At 44.7% G+C, this 26872-nt stretch overlaps 1 protein-coding gene across 1 annotated transcript in view; it reads left to right on the plus strand.

The window, feature by feature from the left end:
* Positions 1–26872, plus strand: part of LOC112546503 (disintegrin and metalloproteinase domain-containing protein 20-like) — a 149956-nt gene that overhangs the window by 96391 nt on the left and 26693 nt on the right. Inside the window, exons 11-14 of the mRNA XM_025186935.3 lie at positions 2575–2732; positions 12356–12530; positions 18024–18113; positions 21300–21492. Coding sequence (XP_025042720.3) covers positions 2575–2732; positions 12356–12530; positions 18024–18113; positions 21300–21492 — 616 coding nt within the window. The remainder of the gene's footprint in view (positions 1–2574; positions 2733–12355; positions 12531–18023; positions 18114–21299; positions 21493–26872) is intronic.

The following is a 26872-nucleotide window of genomic DNA, read 5'->3' on the forward strand; positions in this document are numbered from 1 at the left end:
AAGCATTTTGTCTCTGTGTGCTCTGGCTGCCCTCACTCAGGACACCACAGCACTCTTCAACTTGGAGCCAGAGCTGGCCCTGGGCACTCTGTTGCTTGTCATGGACACGTTGCTGCTAGCCTGGCTGCACTTTCTGCAGACTGCCATCCCAGAGGTCCATCGGGGGGCTATCCATATCCAGGAGGCCCTGCGGGAGAGTTTCCACGCTAAGGAGCACTAAGAGCCTTCCTGGTCTGCCCCACTGGGGGCTTGTGCCTCATTCCTCCCTCACATCCTTCTACTTACCCCTCCTTAACCCCCCTGCCTGATATCAAATAAAATATATGTATTTTCATGAACACAAACTCTCTTTATTTAACAAAAGTGTGTGTGGGGAATGAAACTCTGGTGAGACTGGGGAAACGAGGGGGGGGAGAGGGGAGGGAGAGGGGGAGGGGAGGGGGAAACCTGGGAGGAGGGATCTGGAAAGGGGAAGCGAGGGGAAGGGGGAGGGGGAAACCTGGGAGGAGGGATCTGGAAGGGGGAAGCAAGGGAAAGAAGGGGGAGGGGAATCTCAGGGTTGGGGGGTCTCGCCGGACCAACTTCATTTTCATGTGAACTTGCTCCTGAGTTCACATGTGGTGTTTGGTGGCCAGGCTGGCAGCTATCCTGCCATAGATGGTCGCGTTCCCCTGTCTAATGCGGAGATCATGGACTTCGGGGGCATCCCCCCAAACCTGAATAAGGACCATGATCTCCTTGGACCAGGAAGGTGCCCACCTTCTCCGGACACTGGCAGGTTCCTGGGAGATGGCAGACTGTTCCTGGGGAGAGATTTTAAAAGTTCCATCTCTTTACCTTGTCAAAAACAGAAATCTGAAGCTGGATGAATTTGAATGGGAAATAAGATACAGTGAAGTTAACTAACCATTAGAAGAGCTTGCTAATTGTTAGGTTATATTTTTCATTACATGGAGTGTTTAAATCAGGAATTTATATCCTTATAAAAGAAAATATTTAGCATAATTGGAAGTTATAGATTTGATGTAGGAATTAGTAAGAAAATTCTGTGGCTTGAGGTTCTTGGCAAAGTTAGACATATCATTTGTGATTGGTTCATTCCTCTCTCTCTCTCTCTCTCTCTCCTCCCTCTCCCTCTTCCCCCCCCCCCCCCCATATTAAAAGATCTTAGAGGATACTGTGAAGAAATTACAATTCCTTTACTCTGAAAGTTCTCTCCCGCAGTTCTTTAGTGTTGTCAATTTGTGTTTGCAAATGATTTTAGTCAGTCTGTTCATGCAATCACAACGCTTAAAATTAGGCTTTTATGTTCATATACATACAATATGATGGACTAATTAAGCTATAACTACTCAGGAAAAAGATCTTCGAGACATTGTGGCTAGTTCTCTGAAAACATCCATTCACTCTGCAGCGGCAGTCAAGAAAGCAAATACAACATTAGGAATCATTTTTTAAAAAGGGATAAAGAATATGACAGATAATATGTTAGGGTGTGTCTAGACTACAGGGTTTTGCCAACAAGTGGACTTTTGTCGACAAAACTATACCTGCATCTACACTACCACCGAGTTCTGTTGACAGTAAGTTTGCAGAACGCGGCAGTTTTGTCGACGGTGGTAAACCTCATTCTATGAGGAATAATGCCTCTTGTCGACAGAGTTCTGTCAACAAAAGGCACTATTGCATCCACACTGTGCTTTTTCAACAGAGTCTAGATGCTCTCTTTTGAAAAAGCAGCTTGCTTTGTCGACAGAACTGGCTGTAGTCTAGACGCTCTTTGTTGACAGAGGCTTTGTCAACAGTATCTGTCGACAAAGCCTCTGTTGATAAAAGTCTGTAGTCTAGATGTACCCTTATTGCCTCTATATAAAGCCATGGTACACCCATATCTTGAATACCACATACAGATGTGGTTGCCTCAACTCAAAAAATATATTTTGGCATTGGAAAAGGGTCAGAAAAGGGAACAGAAATGATTAGGGGTTTAGAACGGGTCCCATCTGAAGATAAATTAAAGGACTTGGACTTTTCAGCTTAGAAAAGAGGAGACCAAGGGGGGATATAATAGAGGTCTATGTAATCATGACTGGTATGGAAAAAGTGAATAAGGAAAAGTTATTTACTTATTCCCACAATATAAGAACTAGAGGTCACCAAATGAAACAAATAGGCAGCAGGTTTAAAACAAAGAAAAGGAAGGTTTTTTTCACTCAGTGCACAGTCAACTTCTGGACCTCCTTGCCAAAGGATGTGATGAAGGCTAAGACTTTAACAGGGTTTTAAAAAGAGCTAGATAGATTCATAGAGGTTGGGTCCATCAATGGCTATTGACCAGGATGGGTAGGAGTGGTGTCCCTAGCCTCTGTTTATCTGGAAATGGGTGACAGGAGAGGGATCACGTGAGAATTACCTATTGTGTTTCCTCCCTCTGGGGTATCTGGTATTGCCTGCCGTCAGCAGACAGGATACTGAACTAGATGGACCTTTGGTCTGACCCAGTATGGCCGATCTTATGTTCTTATGTAATTCATAACTACTTCTTGTCTTTGTGTCTTGTTTAATTGTATATAGGCAAGATCTAAATCCGTGCTCTATGATGCAACCACTGTTGCACATGAAATGGGCCATTCTCTTGGCTTTCCACATGATGATAGTAAGAAAAATACAGCTAGAGGTTGTGTTTGCAAATGCCCCAGAAAAGGAAAATGCCTCATGTGGTCATATTCTCCGTGAGTAATGCTTCCTTTTAACGTTTGTAGTACAACAATTATGTCTTTTGATAAGGTTATTGTAAAGGAATCCCCGAAAGGTTTTCTCTCAGATCGTAGCAGAATCAGACTAAACCCAATTATTTACATGGGGTGGTTTCAGCACAGGCCCTAATGCCTTAGGTTTTGCAAGATTTGTTGGGTTTTTTGAATGTCTTTGGTTGGGGGAATCAAAATAAAAGTTAAATGTCCCAGTTTATTTGAGAGTTTTCTCTTCCCGGGACCTTGTATGGGTGGAAAGAAGGTCGGCCGTGCTGCCAATGACACAGTGTCTATTTAGTGGGGTTTTAGAAATCTGTTTGGCTGGGTCACTGAGTCTAGCTTATTCTGTTCAGTTTACCACTATGTCAACACTGACCATGCCAAAAGCATTTGTGACTGCCAGGAACATACCAACCCTGTTGGTGCTGGTATCACCAGCAGCACAAGAGTCAATATTCTCATGCTGGCAGGCACAGGAAAATGAACAGCATCACATCAATGAGCGGTGTTGTCAGCCTTACGTACCTATGTACTTCAGTACTGCTGAAGGGAAAACTTATAATGCTTGCTTTTCTGTGGGAGCACTAGTCAGCAGCATTGTTTGAAACTGCACTTCTTTGGTCAACAGAAGCAGAGTAGTCATCTTCTGAATCAGGTGTTCAGTTCTACATTTCTTGTCAGCACAATCACTGTCATTGTTCTTCATCAAGATGTTTCCACTCTTCCATGGATCCGCTCTTAGGAGTATCATTGACTGGTTGACTAATAGTCCAGGTGGGGTTTGCATCCATCCAGTAGCCTGTTTGGGATTCATGGGGGTTTCCCCCCCATTTCCAAATTGTATTCCAAGCCCTCCAATTTCATGGCTTTGGAATTAGAAGCAGTAACTATCTCCAGGAAGCACTTGTGGGTGCTCCACTGTAGATGTGCTTGCATCCCTGTATTGCTGATCAGAGAACTTTGGTAGCAGTATCTGCTGGGCACTCAAATGTGCTGTCTCTGTTCTTACTGAGGCAAGAGGCTAGCCATTGCACGTGGGCAAATCTTCCTCAGTTCCTTCTCAACTACCCCAACTAAAGAGGGAGCCATTAGCAATCTGTTAAGAATATCGTCTTAATCTAAATATGTCTAGTTAGTCTTATTGTTATAGTTCTGATTGAAATTTTACCCGTTTCTTTATGTTATTAACCCTGCCCTCCTCCCCGCCCCCAGAAAACTGTTTTTTCTTCCCATATTTTTTCCTTCATTGGAGGTGGTATTAATTCAGAAAGGCATCTGGTTGATCACAGAATGAATGAACAAACAATGCAGTGTGGTTGTAAAAATTGCTAATATTCTGGGGTTGTAAAAATAAACAAATGGGAGTGCCATATATAAAACATGGCTACTCCCATAGATTCACAAGATCCTTCTGGGGGCAGACAGGAGGAAGAAATCACCTTCTTCTTAAGACTCCTCCTCATTTATCCCAGATGAGGTACTTGCAGTGCATCCCTTCAAGCAGCCCTTCATGGGGTAGACATGACCACTATGGTTTTTCCTTTGAGGTCCAACAAGTAATACAAGGCCTACCTTTTGAGGGTGAAATTCTGTTTCTTGGAAAAGATAGACAAAAGGCTGAACAACAGAGCCACTCTCAGGTCCGTGGGACTCTGCATGCCTTCTATTATGCATAGATACTTCCAACCACATTGCCTCAGCTTTGGATGACTCCAGGATGCCGCAGCAATTGCTATGCTAGGTTACATAGGGTCTGGATATTAAGGAAGAGGAAATTGTTGAGGAGGCAGATCTTATGGACAGCTTAACCTCTTTAGGTCCTTCCTGCATTGCATTACCACTTACCAAAACTATTAAGAACATGACCAGCACCCTGGGGCCTCTCCGCCACCTACCATGAAGTGTGTTGAATGGTGGTACTTTATACCCTTCAAGGGCTGCAAACATTTATACACCCACCCACAACTGGACTCTCTGGTGGTCAACATTGTCAACCAAGCTTTCCAGGATCCTTTGACTAAGAATAGGAATGCAAAAGAATTGTGTCTATTTGGACAGAAGTTATACATCTTGGGGTGATTGCAACTCCACAGCTCCAATCAATAGGCCAACAGCAGCAGACATGTCTACAATAGCTGCTTGGCAATGACTACATTTACAGAGCTTCAGAGGGGTAGCTGAATTAGTCTGTAACAGGAAAACCTTAAAAACCAACAAATAGTCTAGTAGCATCTTAAAGACTAACAAGACATATAGATGATATCATGAGCGTTCGTGGGCACAACCCACTTCTTCAGATGACTGAAGAAGTGGGTTATGCTCACAAAAGCTCATGATATCATCTATATGTTTTGTTAGTCTTTATGGTGCTACTACACTACTTGTTGGTTTTTAAGGTTTTACATTTACTGAGTTGCTCCCCTGAGACTCAGCTTTGGTGAAGGATGGTAGCGTGCTCTCTAGGGCATCCCTGCAAGCAGCCCTTCATGAGGCAGACATGGTCACAGCTACAGGAGTAGGCATGAGACAGGGCTCTTGATTCCAGGTCTCACATTTTCCCTATAAGACCCAGCAAATAATACAGGACCTACCTTTCACAGGTGAAACTCTGTTTTTGAAAAAGGCAGACAAAAAGATTAACAATCTGAAGGACTCCAGAGCCACCCTCCCTTCTCCTTTGAGCCCTTTATTTGATTTCCAGTAGAAAAGGAAAAAAGAGAGGCTCGCGCTGTACAAAAACAGCATGAGGCGGAAACTGTGTATGAGCAGTGTGGGAAGTAATGCTAGGTAAAAATCTCCAATCAGCAGCGTGAGGATGCACCGAGACCTGAGTGGCACGCCCACAGGGACACACATCTCAACTTCAGGAGATCTACTTAGATTCTTCAATTTTTATATTCTTATCTGCTCAGGAGGTATGTGTGTGTTCTCCAATGGGCATTGCTAACTTGGTTTTCACCAGTCATAGCATGCCATGACTGTGAATATGGAGAGTCCATACTGAACAACTCTGGTTACAGGTAGAATCATAGAATCATACAATAATAGGACTGGAAGGGACCTCAAGAGGTCATCGAGTCCAGCCCCCCGCCCTCAAGGCAGGACCAAGCTCCGTCTACACCATCCCTGACAGATGTGTATCAAACCTGTTCTTAAATATCTCCAGAGAGGGAGATTCCACCACCTCCCTTGGCAATTTATTCCAATATTTGACCACCCTGACAGTTAGGAATTTTTTCCTAATGTCCAATCTAAACCTCCCCTGCTGCACTTTAAGCCCATTACTCCTTGTCCTGTCCTCAGAAACCAAGAGGAACAAATTTTCTCCTTCCTCCTTGTGACACCCTTTTAGATATTTGAAAACCGCTATCATGTCCCCCCTTAATCTTCTTTTTTCCAAACTAAACAAGCCCAGTTCATGAAGCCTGGCTTCATAGGTCATGTTCTCTAGACCTTTAATCATTCTTGTTGCTCTTCTCTGTACCATTTCCAATTTCTCCACATCTTTCTTGAAATGTGGCGCCCAGAACTGGACACAGGACTCCAGCTGAGGCCTAACTAGTGCAGAGTAGAGCGGCAGAATGACTTCACGAGTTTTGCTTACAACACACCTGTTGATACGACCTAGAATCATATTTGCTTTTTTTGCAACAGCATCACACTGTTGACTCATATTCAAGTTGTGGTCCACTATGACCCCTAGATCCCTTTCCGCCATGCTCCTTCCTAGACAGTTGCTTCCCATCTTGTATGTATGGAACTGATTGTTCCTTCCTAAGTGGAGCACTTTGCATTTCTCTTTATTAAACTTCATCCTGTTTACCTCTGACTATTTCTCTAACTTGAAGATGAAAATGCACCACATACGGAGGGGGTTGCACTCTTGCTGTCACTAGAGGCACATAAAGTTCTTATAGCATGGGAACCTACAGGGCCAAGAAATATCCTTGCAACATTCAGGACCATAAACAGGAAAATTAATATGCTTGTCATTCAGTGTTATGCACCAACAAATGATAAATAGGAATCAATAAAAGAAGAATTTTATAACAAACTACCGCATGTGGTTGATAAGACAAAACCAAGAGATGTCATCGTAATTATGGGCAATTTCAATGCCGAAGTAGGAGATGACAACACAGGATATGAAGAGACCATGGGGAAGCATGGGTTAGGAGTTATGAGTGAAAATGGGGAAATGTTTGCTAACTTTTGTGCAGTTAACCAACTTATCATAGGAGGAAGTATTTTTCCACATAAGAACATCTATAAAGCAACATTGATACCCCCAATCATCAAACACAGAATCAGATTGATCACTTCTGCATTAACCAACCATTTGGACGATCCTTACAGGATGTTAAAGTATACAGAGGAGCTGATGTGGCCTCAGATCACCGTCTACTGATGGCAAAATTGAAGCTAAAATTACGAAAGAACAGGACAATACAAAACTTTAGACCACATTATAATGTAGGATTTTTAAAAGATGAGGTAAAGAAAGAAATGTTCTGTATCATGCTTAGCAATAAATATCAAGCACTGGAACATCTAGATAAAAAATTTAACCATTGACAACCAGTGCCGACAAATAAAAGATGCCTGGACCAGTACATGTGAAGAAGTCTTAGACAAAAAGGAACGTCAGCATAGAGAATGGATATCAGTGGAAACACTTAGGAGGATTGAAGAGAGGAGAGAGAAGGAAGTATTCTTATATAATAGTAAAACCAGAGCTGTCAGGAGGGGTCAGGAGGTGTCTGCGCTCCTCGAAAAAAGAGCGATAGAGGAGGTTTCTCCACAGATGCGAGGAAGGGGTTTTTACTCCCGTTATTTCGTTGTCCTGAAACCGAAGGGAGGAGTTCGTCCTATCTTGGATCTCCGAGAGCTAAACGCGGTAGTAAAACACAAGTTCAGAATGGTGACCCTGGCATCAGTCATCCCAGTGCTACAATTAGGAGACTGGTACGTGACTCTCGACCTCAGGGATGCGTACTTCCACGTGGCAATCAGACCCAGCCACAGGAGGTTTCTCAGGTTTATGGTGGGCCAATACAACTTTCAGTTTACGGTGCTCCCTTTTGGTTTATGTACGGCACCGAGGGTATTCACAAAATGTATGGCGGTGGTTGCCGCATATCTCCGCAAACAAGGGGTGCACGTGTTTCCGTATCTCGACGACTGGCTGATCCAAGGTCGCTCGTACGAGCAGGTAGAAACTCACGTGGCACTCACAAGAGCCCTTTTCCTAAGGCTAGGACTCCTGATAAATATCGAGAAGTCATCCCTGACTCCCTCGCAACAGATAGAATTTGTGGGGGCCCTCCTCGATTCGAGGGTGGCAAGGGCGTTCCTGCCCAAGAGCAGGTTCCTCTCCATAGTGGAGCTGATCTCGGGGCTAACTCGGTCCCCTATAACGACCCCTCGGGTCTGCTCCAGGCTCCTAGGCCATATGGAGGCATGCATGTACACGGTCCGCCATGCCAGAATGAGAATGAGACCCATGCAGGCGTGGTTGGCGAAGCCCTTCAGCCAGTCCAGGGGTCATTGGGACTCGATAATTATGGTGCCCAAAGTAATTCTGGACTCCCTCCTATGGTGGACCCAGGAACCTGTGGTACGCAGTGGGGTTCCTTTCAATACCCCTCCCTGCTCCCTGACGCTGGTCACCGATGCGTCCGACCTGGGCTGGGGAGCGCACCTGGGGCGACACAGAACTCAGGGCCTTTTGTCCCCCTCTGAGCGAGCCTTACACATAAATGTCCGGGAATTGCGGGCGGTAAGGCGAGCCTGCGAAGCCTTCCTGCCAAGGCTCGCCCACCGCTCGATCCTGGTTCATATGGACAACACTGCGGCGGTCTTTTACCTCAACAAGCAGGGTGGGGCGCGTTCACCTCCCCTCTGCAAAGAGACCCTGCAACTTTGGCATTTGTGTGTCACGCACGGCATCACTCCTCAAATGGAATACCTCCCGGGGTGCAAAAACCTGCTAGCGGACACACTGAGCAGATCCTTTGGAGCTCACGAGCGGGCCCTCAAGGACTCTGCTCTCCGCCAGGTTTTCTGCAGGTGGGGTTATCCCCGCCTAGACCTGTTCGCCTCGGCAAGCAATGCCAAGTGCAGGAACTACTGTTCCCTGCTGGGACTGGGGAAATATTCTCTGGGGGATGCCCTGACGACCGTGTGGCCAGAGGGCATCCTCTATGCCTTTCCCCCATTTCCCCTAATCTCCAGGGTATTGACCAGTGCGAGGACATTTCAGTCCTCGATCATTCTCATAGCCCCCAGGTGGCCCAGACAGTTCTGGTTCCCCTTCCTGGTGGACATGCTTGTCCAGGACCCAATAGCACTCCCTCCAGTCCGGGATCTGCTCACTCAACCCTGGGGCGAGGGGATCATGGTTCACCCGGATCTCCGGTCTCTCCATCTAACGGCATGGTTTATCCGTGGTTGAACCAACCTGAAAGGGAATGTTCCCAAGAGGTTCAGATGGTTCACCTCAGTAGCAGGAAACCCTCTACTAGACGGTCGTACGCTGCCAAGTGGTGGTGCTTCTCGTCTTGGGCGTCCCGGAGAGGAGTACACCCGTCCTCGGCTCCTATCCCAACTATTCTTGACTACCTTTTCCAGCTTCGGTCTAGTGGCCTATCTTTCTCTTCTATCAAAGTCCATGTGGCATCTCTCTCCGCCTTCCATGTTGGTATTGCAGGAGTCTCCCTTTTTTCTAACCCAGTAGTTAAACAGTTTCTTCCTGGCCTGGAAAAGCTGTACCCCTCAGTGAGGGCCCTGCTTCCCGCCTGGGACCTTAACGTGGTCCTCCACAGGCTTATGCTACCTCCCTTTGAACCGCTGGCCACGTGTTCCCTGCTGCACCTTTCATTGAAGGTTGCCTTTATCGTGGCCATTACATCGGCTTGAAGGGTGTCGGAACTAAGGGCGCTAACTATAGACCCGCCCTACCTTGTCTTTTCCAATAACAATGTAAGGCTACGGCCTCATCCAGCCTTCCTTCCGAAGGTGGTATCACCATTCCACCTGTCCCAGGAGATTTATCTCCCGGTGTTTTTCCCAAAGCCCCATGCCTCCTCTAAGGATCGGCTCTGCACTCCTTGGACACCAAGCGGGTTCTGGCGTCCTACATTGATAGGACCAGGCCATTCCGTAAATCACAACAGTTGTTTATTGCATTCGGGGACAGGGTCAAAGGGTCGCCTATTTCCATGCAAAGGCTATCACGATGGGTGGTGCAATGCATCACAGAATGCTATCACCTGGCTGGTAAAACCCCACCCAGGGTGAAGGCACACTCCACCAGGGCGCAGGCATCCTCGGTGGCCTTTGGTGCCCAGGTACCAATCACAGAAATTTGCAGGGCAGCCACCTGGTCTTCCCTTCACACGTTTGCAACACACTATGCGCTACCTCAGCAGACCAGGGAGGATGCAAGGGTGGGCTCTGCAGTCCTCGAATCTATGATGTAAATATGTAAATATTGTTCCAATTGTCTTGTTCTTAAATGGTACCTTATCAGTGTTGAATTGTTCAAATAAATCAGTTTATTGTTCACCTCACTTCATGACTCTGGTGGCATGACTGCTCCGACCCCTCCTCCGTGGGGTTAGTTTGGTAGTCACCTACTTCGAATGAACATGAGCAACCACTCGAAGAAGAAAAGAACGGTTACTTACCTGTAACTGTTGTTCTTCGAGATGTGTTGTTCGTGTCCATTCGACTTCCACCCTACCTCCCCTTTGTCGGAGTGTCCGGCAAGAAGGAACTGAGGTGGGGCAGCGCCGGTAAGGGTACTTATGCCCCGCTATGGCGGCGCCACTCCAGAGGGCGCCCTGCCGGCGCTACGGGTACCGCTAGGGAAAACGCTCCGGAAGGCGCGGTGCACGCAGTGCGCGCATCTACTTCGAATGGACATGAGCAACACATCTCGAAGAACAACAGTTACAGGTAAGTAACCGTTCTTTTCCCCTTCCTCTTTCTTTTGTCTGTTGGTTGGATCATGAGAGAAACAACAGCTAATGAGAGGAATGGAATCCAGTGGACCCTGTTTAAACAGCTAGAAGACCTTGATTTTGCAGATGACCTAACTCTTCTGTCACATAATCAACTTCAAATGCAAAATAAAACAGTGAAGCTGGACAAGATTTCACAGCAGGTGGGACAGAAGATCCACGAGGGGAAGACCAAGATCATGAAAGTGAATGCAGCAAATAACAGCAGCCCAATTGTCCTGAGGGGAATGACACTGGAGGAAGTTGATACCTTCACCTATTTAGGTAGTATTATGAATAAAGTGGGAGGTACTGATGAAAATATTAAGGCTAGAATACAGAAGGCAAGAGGTTCTTTTATTATTTTGAGGAATGTGTGAAATTCAAGAGAGATCAAGCTACAGACCAAAATAAGGATCTTCAGCAGAAATGTAAGATCAGTATTTCTATATGGCTCAGAATCATGGCAAACAACAAGGACAAACATCAAAAGATTGCAAACTTTTATTAATAAATGCTTGTGTAAAATCATTGGCCTTAAGTGGTCTGACAAAATTAGAAACTTAGCTTATATGAGAGAGCAGGGCAATACTCAGTAGAGCAAGAGATTTTGAGAAGAAGATGGCGATGGATTGGCCATACACTGAGGAAGCCACCAACTAGCATTACCAGACAATCCCTATCCTGGAACCCACAGGGAAAAAGGGGAAGAGGAAGGCCAAAGAATAGTTGGAGAAGAGACCTGGATGTGAGTGTGAGGGAAATGGGCAAAAGCTGGAGAGAATTAGAAAAGGTGGCACAAGACAGAGAGGCTTGGAAAGAAATTGTTGATGGCCTATGCTCCTATAGGAGCTAAGGGCAAAGAAGAAGAGACCCTGCCTGTTGGGGTAGTCAGATGTCTTCCTAAGACCAACCACACTTAGGGTAAGTCTAGACTACAAGCCTCTTTCGAAAGAGGCTTTTTCAAAAGAATCTTTAGAAAAAGCCTCTTTCAAAAGAGAGCATCTAGACTGCAACCACTTATTTTGAAAAAGCGAGCTGCTTTTTCAAAAGAGAGAACCCAGGCAGACTGGATGCTCTCTTTCAAAAAAGCCCTGTTTGCATTCAATAGCATCTTTTTTCAAAAAAGCACTTTTGAAAAAAGGTGTTATTCCTTGTAAAATGTTTTCCGTGGTCGAAAAAACTGCCTCGTTCTTTTGATTTAATTCCGAAAGAATGTGGCAACAGTCTAGATGCAGGTGAAGTTTTTTGAAAAAAGGCTGCTTTTTCCGAAAAAATCCTATAGTCTAGACACACACTTATAGGATAGAAGAGGCTGTTTACAGCTGATCGTTGGTGGCTTTCATTTCCATATTTAAAACCATAAACTGTATATTTCTAACTTTACATTCAAGAGTGAAACATACACCAAAATAAGATATACAGATCCAGTAGACAGATATTAAAATTGGTAGATTACATGAGGTATTTTATCCAAAGCATCTTCGAGCTATGCATATTTGTATCCATAAGTCAATTTCATAAAGCATGGGGAGGGTCTGTCACAATTCCAACAGATAAAAGTTCTCTCTGATAGTAGGTATTTTTCTTCCTGTCCAGGAACTTTATATGCACAGAATTCAGTAACTGCAGCAGAGCAACTTATTTTAACATGATAAGAAAACCAGGAAAAACTTGCCTTCTTAACATACCAGAAAAGAAAATATTTGGAACACAAATGTGTGGTAACGGTGTAACAGAAGAGGAGGAGGAATGTGACTGTGGTATGGATGAGGTTAGTAATTAAAGTATTTAGTTTTATACAGATTTTACAGAGGTATTAGTAAGTTTGTTTTATCCAGCTTCAAAGCTACTTTGTGAGATGTAGTTTTATGGTGCAAGTGCTGTTCATGGATCCATAATTAAGAATGAGTTCAATTTTGCACTTAAAACAGGAATTTAACTGTTTTTTGTTACATATGAATAACTTATGCACATCAAATGTTGTGTACAAAGTAAAAGTACACAATGAATTTTATGAGGATGTTAAAATAAAAAAAACACAGGCTGAACTTCTGTTAACTGGCCCTCTGTGATCACATCTGTGATCTGCTATGGAGGTTGCACAACTGAGAGTCCTGAGAGGGCTGGTGGCCAGGATGCCTGCAGGGTTGGGAAACCAGGCGCAGGGCAGCAGGCCTGCTCAATGAGGCTGGGGCCTGACGCAGCTCAGCAGGCCCAGTCAACAAATCTGGGGCCCAGCACATGGCAGTGAGGCTGCCTGCTGAGGACTGATGTGGGACAACAGAGGAGGGAGCAGGCCTCCTGCCTGTAGCAAAACCAAGACTGGGAGCGGCCAGTGGCAGTGGGGGACAGGAAAATCTCCCCTGTTCCCACAAAATCCTTCATCCGAGTTGAGTAAGGTCCCTCCTGAGGGTGCCAGATCAGGGAGGCCCAACTTGTACACCTTCCTTTTTGTGTAAGTCATAAACTCAAGGGTCATTCCTATTACTGGAGAATTACTAATATAGTACCTATTTTTAATAAAGGGAGAAAAATGATCCAGGAAAGTGTAGGGCTGTTAGTATGACCTCAGTTGTATGTACGACCTTGAAACAAATTGAGATTTAAGTGCATATAGGTAAATAATAATTGGGATAAAAATATAACATGGTTTTACAAAAGGTAGATTCTGCCACAGTGACCTTATCTTTCTTCGCAAAGATGACTTTTTTATGTATAAAAAGGAAGTGAAGTAGATCTAATTTGATAGCATTATACATGGAAAATTACTAACTGGAAAAGATGTAGATTAATATTACAACTGAAGGCTGGACAAGCATCTGGTTCAAGGGGATACAGTAACAGATCATAATGAAAGATGAACTGGTGGAGTTCTTCAGGAATCAGTCTTGGGACCAAACCAATTTAACTTTTTTGGTACAAAAAGTGTATGCTAATAAAAATTGCACATGACACTATTAATAGTCTCAGAGGGGTAGCCATGTTCATTTGTAATTTAAAAAAAACTATTGTAAATTAGTGAATATAACCCGCGTCCATATGTAACATGCACTCGTATTATCGACAGTTTTTCTTTCATATGTAAAAATTAAAAAAAATCTTAGGTTACCCACGGATGTACATAACCCGCAGGTAATGAACCATGGGTAATGAACTGGTAATAAACCGCAGCTGAGGCCACTAAGCAGTAAGTACTACCCTATTGCCGGTATATAAGCCCTATGAACCACACCATTTTAAATCCTCTTCAGTTTATAACAAAATATTTGTAAAGATGCCTAAGCGCAAATTATATACATCCTATTTTAAATTATCTGTTCTGACATATGCAAAAGAAAATGGCAATAGAGCAGCGGGGAGAAAATTTTCCATCAAAGTCTGTTCGGGAGTGGAGAAAAGAAAAAACGGAGATTGAGAAATTAAATCCTCAGAAAAGAGCATGCCGAGGAAAGAAAGACAAGTGGCCAAAACTAGAAGAAAACCTGGTGAAGTGGGTTCTTGCACAGAGATAGCCAACGTGCGGTATCAACAGTGCTATATAACAAAGCTCAAGGCTCGACTTATTGCTGTAGAAATAAAAATTGATTTTAAAGGGGGCTCAGATAACTGGGTTTACAAACTTATGAAATGAAATAACCTTTCAGTTCGAGCACGGACATCTGTTGGGCAACAGCTTCCTGATGAGTGGGAGAAGAAGATGGATGATTTTAAATATTTTGTCCATAAAGAAATTAACCAGCTGGGCTTGAAACCAAATAAAGTCATTAACATGAACGAGGTGCCCGTGTTCTTCGATATACCCGCAACTCGGTCTGTTGCAGCAGCTGGAGTGAAGACAGTCAGTGTAGCAACCACAGGTCATGAACACACCTGTTTTACCGTTGTTTTGGCATGCACGGCAGGTGATGAGAAATTAAAACCAATGGTAATTTTTAAGAGGGTGACGATGCCTCGAGAAAAACTACCAGCCGACATTTCTGTGGTCTGTAACAGAAAGGGCTGGATGAACACAGAGGTGACGAAGACATGGACAGACAGCTGCTTTTGTGCACGAAAAGGCGTTTTTTTTTAATCCAAAATCTCTGCTACTTTTAGATGCCTTAGCCACCCATAAAGAAACTTTGGTTAAAAAATATATCAATGCCATGGGAGCACATATCACCGTAATTCCAGGTGGACTGACCTTCAAGTTGCAACCGCTTGATGTGGCTGTCAACCATCCATTCAAGTGCTTCATCCGGAGGAATGGGATAATTGGATGACAAAACGGGGAGCACACCTTCACTCTGGCAGGTTGACAGCACCGTGCAACTTACGTGGAAGTTTGCAAATGGGTATTGGCATCTTAGGAAAGAATAAAACTGGCTACTATTCACAATGGCTTCCGTAAATGTGAAATTCTTCTGGAAGTCTACTCATCTAGCTCTGTATGCGACTACGACCGTGATTCTGACACGGCACCACAGACTTTAACTGTCACTGAAGCACGCCTAGCCGAGGTTATGGACGTTTTTCAAGACAGTGAGTATGATGAAAGTTTTGACGGTTTTGAAAACTCAGACACTGAGGAGGAAGATGCTAGTTCTGACTCAAGTGATGCAGAATAAACTGATTCAGCATGCTGCATGTACTACAGTAAACTTCTGATAATCCAGCACCTTTAGGACTGCAAGAGCACTTCTGGGTTCCTGATGGTGCCGAACCATCAGGAGTGCCGGAGCATTGGATGCCGGACCAATGGAGTTTTACTGTATTTAGTTTAAAACTGTTACAATTTATTTATTTTTAGTAGCTTCACAGTAAGTAACGTTTTAACTTTGAATGAATTTTAGTACACACAACAACACTTATTAAATTAAATTGTTATTAAATCGAAGATGCTGATTTTATCATCTTGGTCTTGTTTTCTTTTAATTTGAGTAAAAATCAGCTTGTATTATATGCGGACATGTATACCCTGCTTGGCGGGGGGGGGGGGGCAGGCAGAACTGGAACGGCATTTGTAAAAACGTGTATAACCCGTAGGTTATATTTGCTAATTCACAGTAGTCCTGTAACACCTTAAAGATTATAATATAATATATATATGAAAAAAGGGGGCGGGAATCTCCTAATATATGAAAGAAAAAGAAGAGAGTTGGGGGAAAGTACTTCTTAATTGCAGTGCCAATGCTATTGTGGCTAATTGAGTGGGCTGGAAGTCCCATACTTAGCTTTTGATGTCAGTTGGCTGTTAAATATAATGGCGCATCCAATTCATGTCTTTAAGGCCGTGAGAGTGTCAAATTTGCATATAAAGGCCAGTTCTGCAGTTTCGCTCTAGGTGGTTTTTGAAATTCTTTTGCAGAGGATCTACTTTTAAATCCATTAATGAGTGCCCAGTTAGGTTAAAATATTCCCCTACAGGTTTCTGATGGTTACCATTTCTGATGTCTGGTTTGTGTCCATTAATCCTTTGTCGTAGAGACTGTCCTGTTTGGTCAATATACAGGACAGAGGGGCATTGCTGGTTCTTGATGGCATATATCCCATTAGAGGATGTGCAGTTGTATGAGATTGTAGTTTATATGGTTAGATTATGTGATGATGTCGCTTGTATAGATGTGTGGACAGGGATTTCAACAACTTCCATCCCACTATCAACCTTTGCCTTGACCAGTCCAGACAGGAGATCTACTTCCTTGACACTACAGTACAGTACCACCTTCTACCAAAAACCTACCAACTGTTATTCTTACCTACATGACTCTCGCTTCCATCCAGGACACATCACACAAGCAGTTGTTTACAGCCAGGCCCTAAGATACAACCAGATTTGCTCCTATCCCACAGAGAGAGACAAACACCTACAGGATTTTTATCAGACATTCTTAAAACTTTGAATATCCATCTCGGGAGGTGAAGAAACATATTGATAAAGCCAGATGAGTACCCAGGAATCTGCTTCTGCAAGATAGGTGCAACAAGAAAAATAACAGAATACCACCAATCATCACCTACGGCCTCCAACTTAATCTCTCCAGTGCATCATTAACAATCTAGAGCCTATCCTGAAAAACGATAGCTCACACTCACAAGCCTTGGGAGACAGGCCAGGGTTCACATACAAACAACCCCTTAACCTGAAGCAATTTTTGTCCAGCAACCACACATCACACCTCGGTCGTACTCACCCAGGAATCCACCCCCGCAAAATAAATAAATACATAAATAAATAAACAAACACCCTTTGCCAACTCTGTCTATACATCTATACGGGGCCAAATGGCAGAAAAGCCTCCTCTTTTGGAGGAGCCCTTATTCCTTGTAGAATGAGGTATGCAGTTCTCCCCGATAAAGTGTGTTTGCTCTTCTGCAAAAAAAGGCAGAAGAACAAACACCTTCCCTGGACGCAGTGGAGTTTTTCCAGGATAGTGTAAACATATCCTTCATCAGGAACCACCAGCACTGCACATGTGTGTCCCCACTGAGCACTGGTACGAAAAATCTCCACTTTCCAGCACAGGCACACACCAACACTTCAAATGGGGCCAGGGCCAGCCCACAACATTTTGGCACCTGAGGCAGGGAGCTCAAATGACACCCCCATGTCCCCTCACTTGGACCAAAACTTTGAAAGGTCTCAATTCTCTGGGTCCTAGTGGCACCTTCCCCCCCTTACAGTCTGGCACCTGAGGCAGCCGCCTCAGATCTCCTCATGGTAAGACCAGCCCTGAGTGGGGGCACCTCTTCATTTTGTTTGCACATATCTTAAAATCATTAGGAATATTACATGTATTTATGGTACTTATGTGCCTGTTATGTCTGGCACATCACAATCTTTTCAATCTTTTTAATGTATTTATCCTCACAATTCTCCTATGAGGTAGTGCTTCCGTATTACCTCCATTTTACAAATAGGGAACCAAGGAACAGGAAAAAATAAATGATTTGCTTATGCTCACAGCAGAGCAGACAATTAATCCTTATGTTCTTAGTGCCAAGCAGCTGACCTAAACACTGGATCCTTCCTCTCTTGATGGTAGCATTCTCTTTGGATTCCTTGTGCAGCAGAAATAGCTAAATAATAATATTAAATAATTAATAATAATACTTTAAACACATTCTATGTAATTAAAACTAGGATTAAAATGGGAGTTTGTCTCAAATTTACAGAGCTTTGGTACTGTTTGAAATCATACAATAAATGGTAAGAGCAGTGCTAGTACTGGAAAGTCCCATAGCAGAATTTTAAGGTGAATTGCTTTTCATTTTGTTCTTGAAGGTGTGCCAGCGGAGTGGTTGCTGCCTTTCCGATTGTACAATAAAGCCAGGTGCTGCTTGTGTTTCTGGACTTTGCTGCAAAAACTGTCAGGTAAGAAAAATGTATAGCAGATTTTGTATTTTATGGAAAACTGAATGTTTAATTAATTTTTAAAAAGTTAGCAGCCTATAGTAATGCTATTCATTTTCATAATTTCCTTCTCAAGCACTTGGATCTGCTAATCCCATATAGATGGGTTGGGATTAAAGTTGGGCAATTTGTTTTTAGTAAATGATTTATTTGCTGAAAAATGAAATGTTAGTTAACCCCAAACCATTTGCTAATTCATGAAGAGTTCAATCAAAGATATTGATGAAACAAAAAAATCAAAATGTTTCAATAATATTCAAATGAAATGTTTTTCCACATCAAATCAAAAGTTTATGAATAATTATCCATTATTATTATTCATGAGTGACTGATCATTGGGCCAGGGAAAGCTTGAGAATGCTTCTATAGCCTGGTAGTTTGGGCACTTACTTACGATGGCAGCTAACATTGTCAATGCCAGACTGATAAAAAGCTGAAAGGACCTGCCCATCAGCATCCTCTTCAGAATGTTCTGCCTCCATTGACAGGGCATTGCTCCAAGCTCTATTGCAGGGGTGGGGAACTTAAGGCCCAGAGGCCAGATGCAGCCTTTGGCTTGTGTGGATCTGGCCTCTGAGCCTTAGGGCCTCTCTAGCATTGGGGAGCCCACTTTAGCACTCCAGTCTGCCACCGCATCCCTGCAGTCTCTGGCCCCCGACTGATTTTTCTGAGAGTCAATGGCCCCCAACTCAAAAAAGACCCCCGCCCTTGTTCTATTGGAATATCTACTCATCTTTTGGGAGCAAAGCTAGCAAGACATGTTCTAGTGTGCTGTGTAGACAGTGATTTTGATGTTGCAGCTTTGGCTGAAGTTCAGGCTCCAAAACCTCAGGGCAGCTGGAGTGGCCTTGGGAACACAAGCTCCAGCCTCACTCAAAATGTGAAAGCACTGTATTTACAGCTAAAAATAGTGCACTCGAAGAAGCCTTGCTTGCTGGAGACCATAGACCTTGCTTGCTGGAGACCATAGACCATAGACTTCCAAATACTGTGTTGCCATAGCTTGTTATTTCAAAACATCCCCTAATTGATATTTTCTTTAATATTATTTTCCTACAAGGACTTCTAATTTCTGCCTATCATCATTCATGGCTTCCAGCCACAGCATGGAGCACCTTTTTGTCCAGAGTCATCTGGGCATTGTCGAGATAGCTCACATGAAAGGTGAGCCTATTCCATCTCCCAATGTAAGGTATCCTTACTTGGACAGAAAGAAGTTACTCTTCTATACCCTTTGGAGATCTAGCTGAGATTTCTCAGATCATCTGGAGGAGACGTGGGTGGCAACTAGGCCCCTAACTAAAGTTTCTGTAATAAAGGATCAAGCCATCTCCTCTAGAATCCAGAAAAACCTATTTTAATAGCAGAGGATTCTTGTGCTATCATTGATACAATAAGCATGGCACCCGCTGCTGAAGGAACCAGTACAGTAGCAGAAAGTGCTTCCATTCAGCCCACCCTACAGATCAGTACCTCAACTGGTCAGGACATATGGGAGAAACTCTATACTAATTTCCTCTGTCTACAGCCCTTTACTTCCATCGTGCAGACGATCCTTCTAAGAGCAAGCCACCTTCGTCACATCACCCAATTCTTCCAGCCCAGATGCTCAGGAAAATTAGACAAAAGTTCAAAAGGATGTTTTCTGATATATGTCTTGTGCTGGGCACACTAATTGGGCACTGGGGAAAAAGACCCATCTACCAGAAATATATGTGTCACAGCTGCATTTACTCAAAGATTCATGGAGAGATTCAGGCTACAGATAAAACAAAGCACATTTTTAGAGAACTATTTTGCTACTAAAGAACTGCCTTCTCTCCAAACAGAAGTATCAGCCTGTCTCTCTTATGTCTCCTCGTGGATGTTCAGCCACAAGCTCAAGCATAGCATCTCTAAAACAGTACTCTTCCACTGTTTCTCTCTACCCCCTCCATGCTCTCCCCACTGCCTCCTTTTGATCACTGTAAACAACATCATCCTGTCTGTACCTCAAGCCTAGTTCTTATCATTGATCTAGACCACTCTCTAGGAACTCACATCCAGGCAGTTTTTTAACTTGGCTGATGCTTTCTGTATAAATTTATTGTCCAATCAGACAGCTAAAACTCTCATCCCAGCTGTCATTATCTCACAACTCAATTACTGCTTTATCCTTCTTTCTGTTCTTGACAAATGCAAGACTTCCTCACTCATTCCCTTTCATAATGCTGCTGCAAAGATCATTTCCCTAGTCCGTGTCTTTGATCATTTCATTTGTGTCTTTGCTTGCCTCTCCTGGCTCTTTCTCTATCACATTAAATATCAGCTAGCTTTCTTCACATCCAAAGCACTTCTTGACCAATACCGACCATGGTGTATCTCATTTACTATTGAGTTGTTGATGCTCAACACCAATCCACCCAGGATACTAGCCTCCATTAACCCATCAGAAACTGACAATAGTTAGGCTGAGACCACTGCCTATCAAGTCGTCTAATACTGCCAAACTGTTTCCTTGTATGTTCCGCCTCCATTTTTATCCATCATTTGTCTCCAGTCTTATACTTGGGCTGTGCCTCTTTTGGGTAGGGACTATCTTCTTCTGTGTTTGTATTATGATGAGCACAATGGAATCTGGGACCTGGATTATGGCTTCTAGGATCTACAGTAATACCACTTCCAGTAAGTGCTTATTCTGTAGAGGATACTGATTGGTGGGCCATGTCACACTCTGCTCAGTGACTGACCGATCCAGCAAACAAACAATGTGGGTGAAATGACCCCAGTTCTAGCCTCAGCAGACTCAACATGGAGAAAAAAAAAGTGTGGACTGGAAAAAAACTATGCTTTCCATTGTTCTTTCACATTGATTCAAGGATGAAGAGTTTTATGATAATTTTGGAGTGGAAACCAATCTTAGATATTTTAAACACTGGAATTAGAGTGCAGTCCTTAATAAATAGCACAAGGATTGTTTATGTTGCATCTTCCTTTTACCCGATCTGTTAAAATAAATGACAAAGCAATTTCCCTTGGCTTTTTTGTTTCCTGCTAGCTGTTTGGGGACTCCCAAATCAAACACATTTTAAGAAGGTAAATGGCTGTTTGTGGAATAGGCCTCCAGAGAAAAATAATCTTTAGATCCTTGTGTTCTTATTTTAACAGTTTCATAGACAAGGGAAAATATGCAGAGAAAGTATTGGCATATGTGACCTTCCTGAGTACTGCAATGGGACTTCACATTGGTGCCCAGAGGATGTTTTTAAGCAAGATGGAACTCCATGCGGTAACAATAACTGTTGTTTCCACGGGAAGTGCCATGACCACAAGAGGCAGTGCAAAGCTTTATTTGGCAAAGGCAAGAACTGCATCATTATTTACAAAAATACATAGCAGCATTACAAGTTCTGTGGAAAGGAGTCTGGGGTCATAGTGGTCCACAAGATGACTATGAGTTGACAAGGTAACACTGTGGCAAAAGAAGCTAATATCATTGTGGAAATATTCATAGAAGTGTTTTAAGTCGCAAGGAGTAATTCTTCTATTTTACTTCATGCCAATTAGGCTTTAGCTAGAGTATTTTGTTCCGTTCTGGGCACCACATTGCAACAAAGATTGGATCAAATTGGAAAAAGTCTAGAGAAGAGCAACAGCTATTATTAAACATTCAGAAAACATGACTTATGAGGAAAGATTTGAAAAAAATGGGTTTGTTTAGTCTGGAAAAGTGAAGTCTGTGAGGGGACATGACAAAAGATTTCAAATACCTAAATCGTTATTGTAGGGAGGAAGTAGAAAAGTTATTCTTATCCTCTGATAAGACAAGAAGCAATGAGCTTAAAATGCAGCAAAGGAGGTTTAAGTAGGGTGTCAGGAAAAATGTCTAAACTGTCAAGGTGGATAAGCACAGGAGTATAATGTCTAGGGAGGTTATGGAATCTTCATGGTTGGAGATTTTTAAGATTAAGTTAAACAATCACCAATCAGGGATGGTCTAGATGATATTTAGTCTTACCATGAGTGCAGGGGACTCTCGAGGGCCCTTCCAGTTCTATGATTCTGTGATTAACTCTTTGAAAATTGGTCTGTTTTTATGAATGTCTAATGGGGACTAGAGTAAAATCTTTTGCTTACGAGTCTGTGCCATAAAGGGGGAGAGTATTTGTGGCTGCTGGGAGTGGCTGCAATCTTTGATGACCCAGTCTCACCTCTGGTGGGAAACTCCCCTTCTCCCTGAGCTTGCCATATCTAATTTTGTATACCACACCTACATAAAAGGATTGGTAATTGATAATCACTGCCGTGTCTGCACGCTACTTCCCCTGCTGTTGAATCTTACATGCTTTCTCATGTTTCTCAGCCCAGGAAGGATTAGAAGAGGTCTGGAGTGGCTCCTAGCACATGAGGTAGCTGATTTTTCAGAACAACTGGTTTGGAAATTTGGGTTTGTCAAGGCTCTTCCCCACTCTGGCACAGAAGGTGGGGACCCACAAGAGACCTTAAAATGCCTTGCCTCTAGAAGCTCGTGTTTTAAAAAGTCCCCAAGGTCATAGATTTCCTGACCTTAGGCTGCCACCACCAAGTTAAAAAATAACAACCCTTTCTTATTGAACCAAGGAAGAAAGTACTTGGGAACTTCTTCTAGAGGGGTGCCACAAGCTGTTTTAGCACAAGAGAACTTGAAAAAAAGAAAACAAATTGTAATCTCTGATAGCTGACCTCTCAGTCATGGGTGTGCATAGACAGACCTCCTGTTACCTTCCAAGACACAAGAATCAGATCGCAGCCTTTAAAAAGATTATTTTATTAACACTAGGTTGTGGTGCTCTCTGCTTGCTACATTGCCAACCCCCCCGTCCTTGGGGTAGGGAGGCTCAGCTCTCCCCCTGGCTGCTGGGGAGGGCCAGGGCCATGCCAGCCCTGTCCTCTCATCCACCCCTTCTTGGTCCCTTCCCTGGCCACTGGGGCCATGCCAGTCCCAGCCTCTTACCGCATCTCCCCGGCCACAGCCAGCCCCAACCTCTGGGCTCCCTCTGGACTCTTAGCCCCTCCATCTCTTCTGGCTGCAGCTAGCCCTGGCCTCTTGGCTCCCCCCAGCTCCTTGCCCTGGCCTTCCCACCCCCCACAGCCAGCCCCAACCTCCCGGCCCCCACCCGAATGCAGCCAGTCCCAGCCTCTTAGCCTCCGATTCCTCCCAGCCAGGGGCTCCCCTCACCCAGCCTTTGGCCCCCTCATCTCTCCCCAGCCACAGCCAGCTCTGGCCTCTCCCTCCCCAGCCTCTTGCCCCTGGCCCTCCTACCCTTCTCCCTGCTCTCAGCTCTGGTCTTTCAGCCCCTCCACCCTCCTCACTGATTGCATCTGTGGTCTCTTGGGCCCCCTCCAGCTACCGGAGGATGGCTGGGGTCAAGCCACAGGGTGGTGACAGTGACTCCTTTCTGCACTTCGGGGCCCTGACGCTCTGGGAACCAGCAGGGAACCACCATCTCCTCCTGCCTCAAGCCAAGCACACTGAGGCCATCTCATGCTTGGAGCTCCAGCCTCAAATCTCCCCCCGCCTTCCCAAGATTAGCATACCAGCGCTAGCTTCCTTCTCTCCCCACAGTAGCGTGCACTTTCCCACAAGCCAGATCCGGCATGGAGCCTTGGGGTTTCCTTCTCCCTTTTCCTTCTCTCCTTCTTCCTCTCCCCCCTACTCCTCCAATGCAGGAAGCCACCACTGGCATGTAATCTTGCGGGAGGAGCAGGTTCAAGGCTGGAGAGCCAGGCAGGTGACAGCCCAAGTGCGCCTAGCCCAAGGCGGCCAGAGGCAGTGGGTCCTCACTGGATAACGGGATAAAAGGGCTCTGGAACACAGCGGAGAGCCGCTGCAACCCCTCCTTGGTGAAGTTACCATAAGGTGGGTACATAACTGATGGGGAAGTTGTTCCCAGAGAATAATGATCAGAAGTAAACAGTCAGACTTGAAGGACATACTAAGTAGGGTCCCACAGGGATAACTTTTGTGTCCAGTTATGTTCAGTATCTTTGCTGTGATTTAAACAATGGACAGAGAACCTTTGTAAAGTTTGCAGATGATGCCAAGCTGGGAAGGGCTGTAAGACAGGATTAAAGTGCTAGAGGTTTTCTGCCACAGTGCTTCTAATGAAGACATGGCCTAAATCTGAACAAATGTTTGCAAGCAATGAACAGGGAGCTGAGGGTAGCACACTTACAGAGCCTTAAGGGTGACAACTTGTAACATCATATCAAAACAACTGGCTAATGTTATCAGAATAAAGTACAGTCAGGATTTTTGCAGAAAGGGATAAGAAGGTTCCTTTGTTCATCATTTTCTGTCATGTTAGATCATGATTTCTACAGAGGACACCTTGCTCATTTGCCAGATCAGTAGTGGGGGGTCACCTAACCAGTGTGGTTAGATGTGGAAAGATGTTTTTCTGAATGTGTGTGCTCCTTTTGTGTTATCCCTGTTTGCTTCCCCAGCTCTTCAAACAGCTGGTGCAGCAGAAATTGAGAGAACTGACCAAAAGAGGTGAAAGTAACACAAAACAGCCAGTTACACTGTATCATCAAGAAGGTGTCCGGCAAGGTCTGGTATGCCTTACCGCCTACAAACACTGTACCACCTTCAGTTCCTCTATTGAGCTGCCTGTCCTCCAGCTCCCTCTGTACAGCAGTAGCCCAGCAAGAGAACAGAGCTGGGCGGGAGCTGGTAGCGGCATGGCAGCTGGAGAAGCTGCCAGCATTCTGATCCTTTCCTCACTGCCCCACCCAGCACAGAACAATGCAGGTTAGATGACATCTCCCTTTCCCCCTGCAATTATCTGGTAAGTAAGCAAGATGTCCTCTGTAGAGCAGTCAAATATCAGAGGGGTAGCCCTGTTAGTCTGAATCTGCAAAAGCGGCGAGGAGTCCTGTGGCACCTTATAGACCACATGCTCCAACACTTCAGTTAATCTATAAGGTGCCACAGGACTCCTCGCCTCTTCTGTAGAGCAGATCTCCCAGCCCTGACCTCCAGCAAGACTGCTGCAGTAGAGATGGAACTATAGGAGAGGTAGCACATTGGAAAGATTTGGGGCATGGCTGGGGCTTCTGCCCCTTTCCCTACTAGCAGGACAGAGCAGGGAAAGCAGCAAAACTGCTTGCAGCTCTGCCAACTGTTGCACCATCCCCAGCTTTCCCCAAGTAACGTGGCACAGGGAAGAGCATGGAGGTCCCAGGCTTGGGGCGAGGCAAGGTCACATGGGGGGGGGGGAGATCATGTGAGGAGGTCATGTGGCCCCTCTTAGCTGTGTCCTCCTCCCAACCTATCCCCCATCCCCATACCAGGAAAAATATTTTCATCACTGCTGCCCTGTGACCATAAGATGCAATAAGGTACAAAGGCACCCAGACAGGTTTATTTTTGATTAAGCATGGTAATAGTACCTGGCAGACTCTAGAAGGATACTAAGAAATACAAGCTCATGACAATGGACACAGCTCAGTAAGTGCCAGGACTTTCCAGCCCCCCAGGGCTGGCCAAAGATACTCCCTCCGACATACATCTTTATATGTCAATGCAGCCCTTCTGACAGTTAATTATCCAACACTCCGCCCCCTCCCCTCCAGTGCAGGGACTGCAGCCCGAGAGCACCTGATGGTGGAATTCCTCATCTCAAACTGGTTGCCCACCGACCAGTAGCTGTTTGCGACCCGCTATTGCAGGGCGATGGTGGGCTCAGGTGGGTGTCACGTCTCTGGAGGGCAGGTGCCAGCCAGGCACAGAGCTCTAGGAAGGTGGCCTTGTGCATTCGAAAGTTCTATACCCACTGCTGGTCGTCCCACCATTCCAGGACCAGCCGGTGCCACCAGTCTGAACTGGATTCCAGCCTCCAGAACCTTCTCTGTTTAGTGAGGTGCAGTTGCCAGAGTGGAGCAGCCGCAGCCACCGAGAGGGTCCCCAGAAGGAGCTCGGGGTCCTGGTCCTCCAGGAATAGAAAGGCAGCTGGCAGCAAATGCTGCAAAAACTGCACCATGGCTGTGTGGGTCCATTGTCTGCCATGGGGCAGCTCTAGCTCCATGGCACTCAAGAACAAAGCTGTGACATCCAAGAAAGAAGAGGGCAACCTCATAGCAGGCACTGCTGAAGCTTTGCAGTCCTTCAAAGAGGTAGCAAGCACACAGTAGCAGCAGAAAAACAGCTGTCCAGGGAGGTCCCTTTAAGCATGTGTCTCTGCAAGGTTCCGGAACCAGCACTCGGAAGTGACTGGTGACCTAAAGCCCTGGCTGAAGTGGTTCTGGGTGGCCTTTTATGCAAGAGAGCATCCAATGAGTCTGGATGCTCTCTTTGGCATAAGCACATCACTTTTTTGATGCACTTTTGTGTGTGGACATGCTCTTGCACAAGAAGTTTTTGCGGAAAATCTCTTCCAACAAAAGCTTTTTCCGCAAAAAGCCTGCAGTCTAGATGTTACCTCTCTTATACCACTTTCTTAGGTTGTGTCTAAATTACATCCCTTTTCTCAAAATGTGAATATGCAGAGTCTATCCCAAATTGCAAATGAAGCTGAGATTTAAATTTTCTGTTTTACTGTTTTCTGTTTTACTGTTAGTCGTGTTCCTGTTCTTCTGTTAAAAAAAACGTTTATCTTCAGAATCACTGTTCTTTTCGAAAGCGCTACAGCTAAGTGCTAAAGAACTGAAATTGACAAAGCAGCGAAAGCGGGGATCAAGCAGGCATTCAGCCACTTTTA

This window comes from Pelodiscus sinensis, chromosome 1 (assembly GCF_052426305.1).
Source record: "Pelodiscus sinensis isolate ZL-2025 chromosome 1, ASM5242630v1, whole genome shotgun sequence".
NCBI classification, from domain to species: Eukaryota; Metazoa; Chordata; order Testudines; family Trionychidae; genus Pelodiscus; species Pelodiscus sinensis.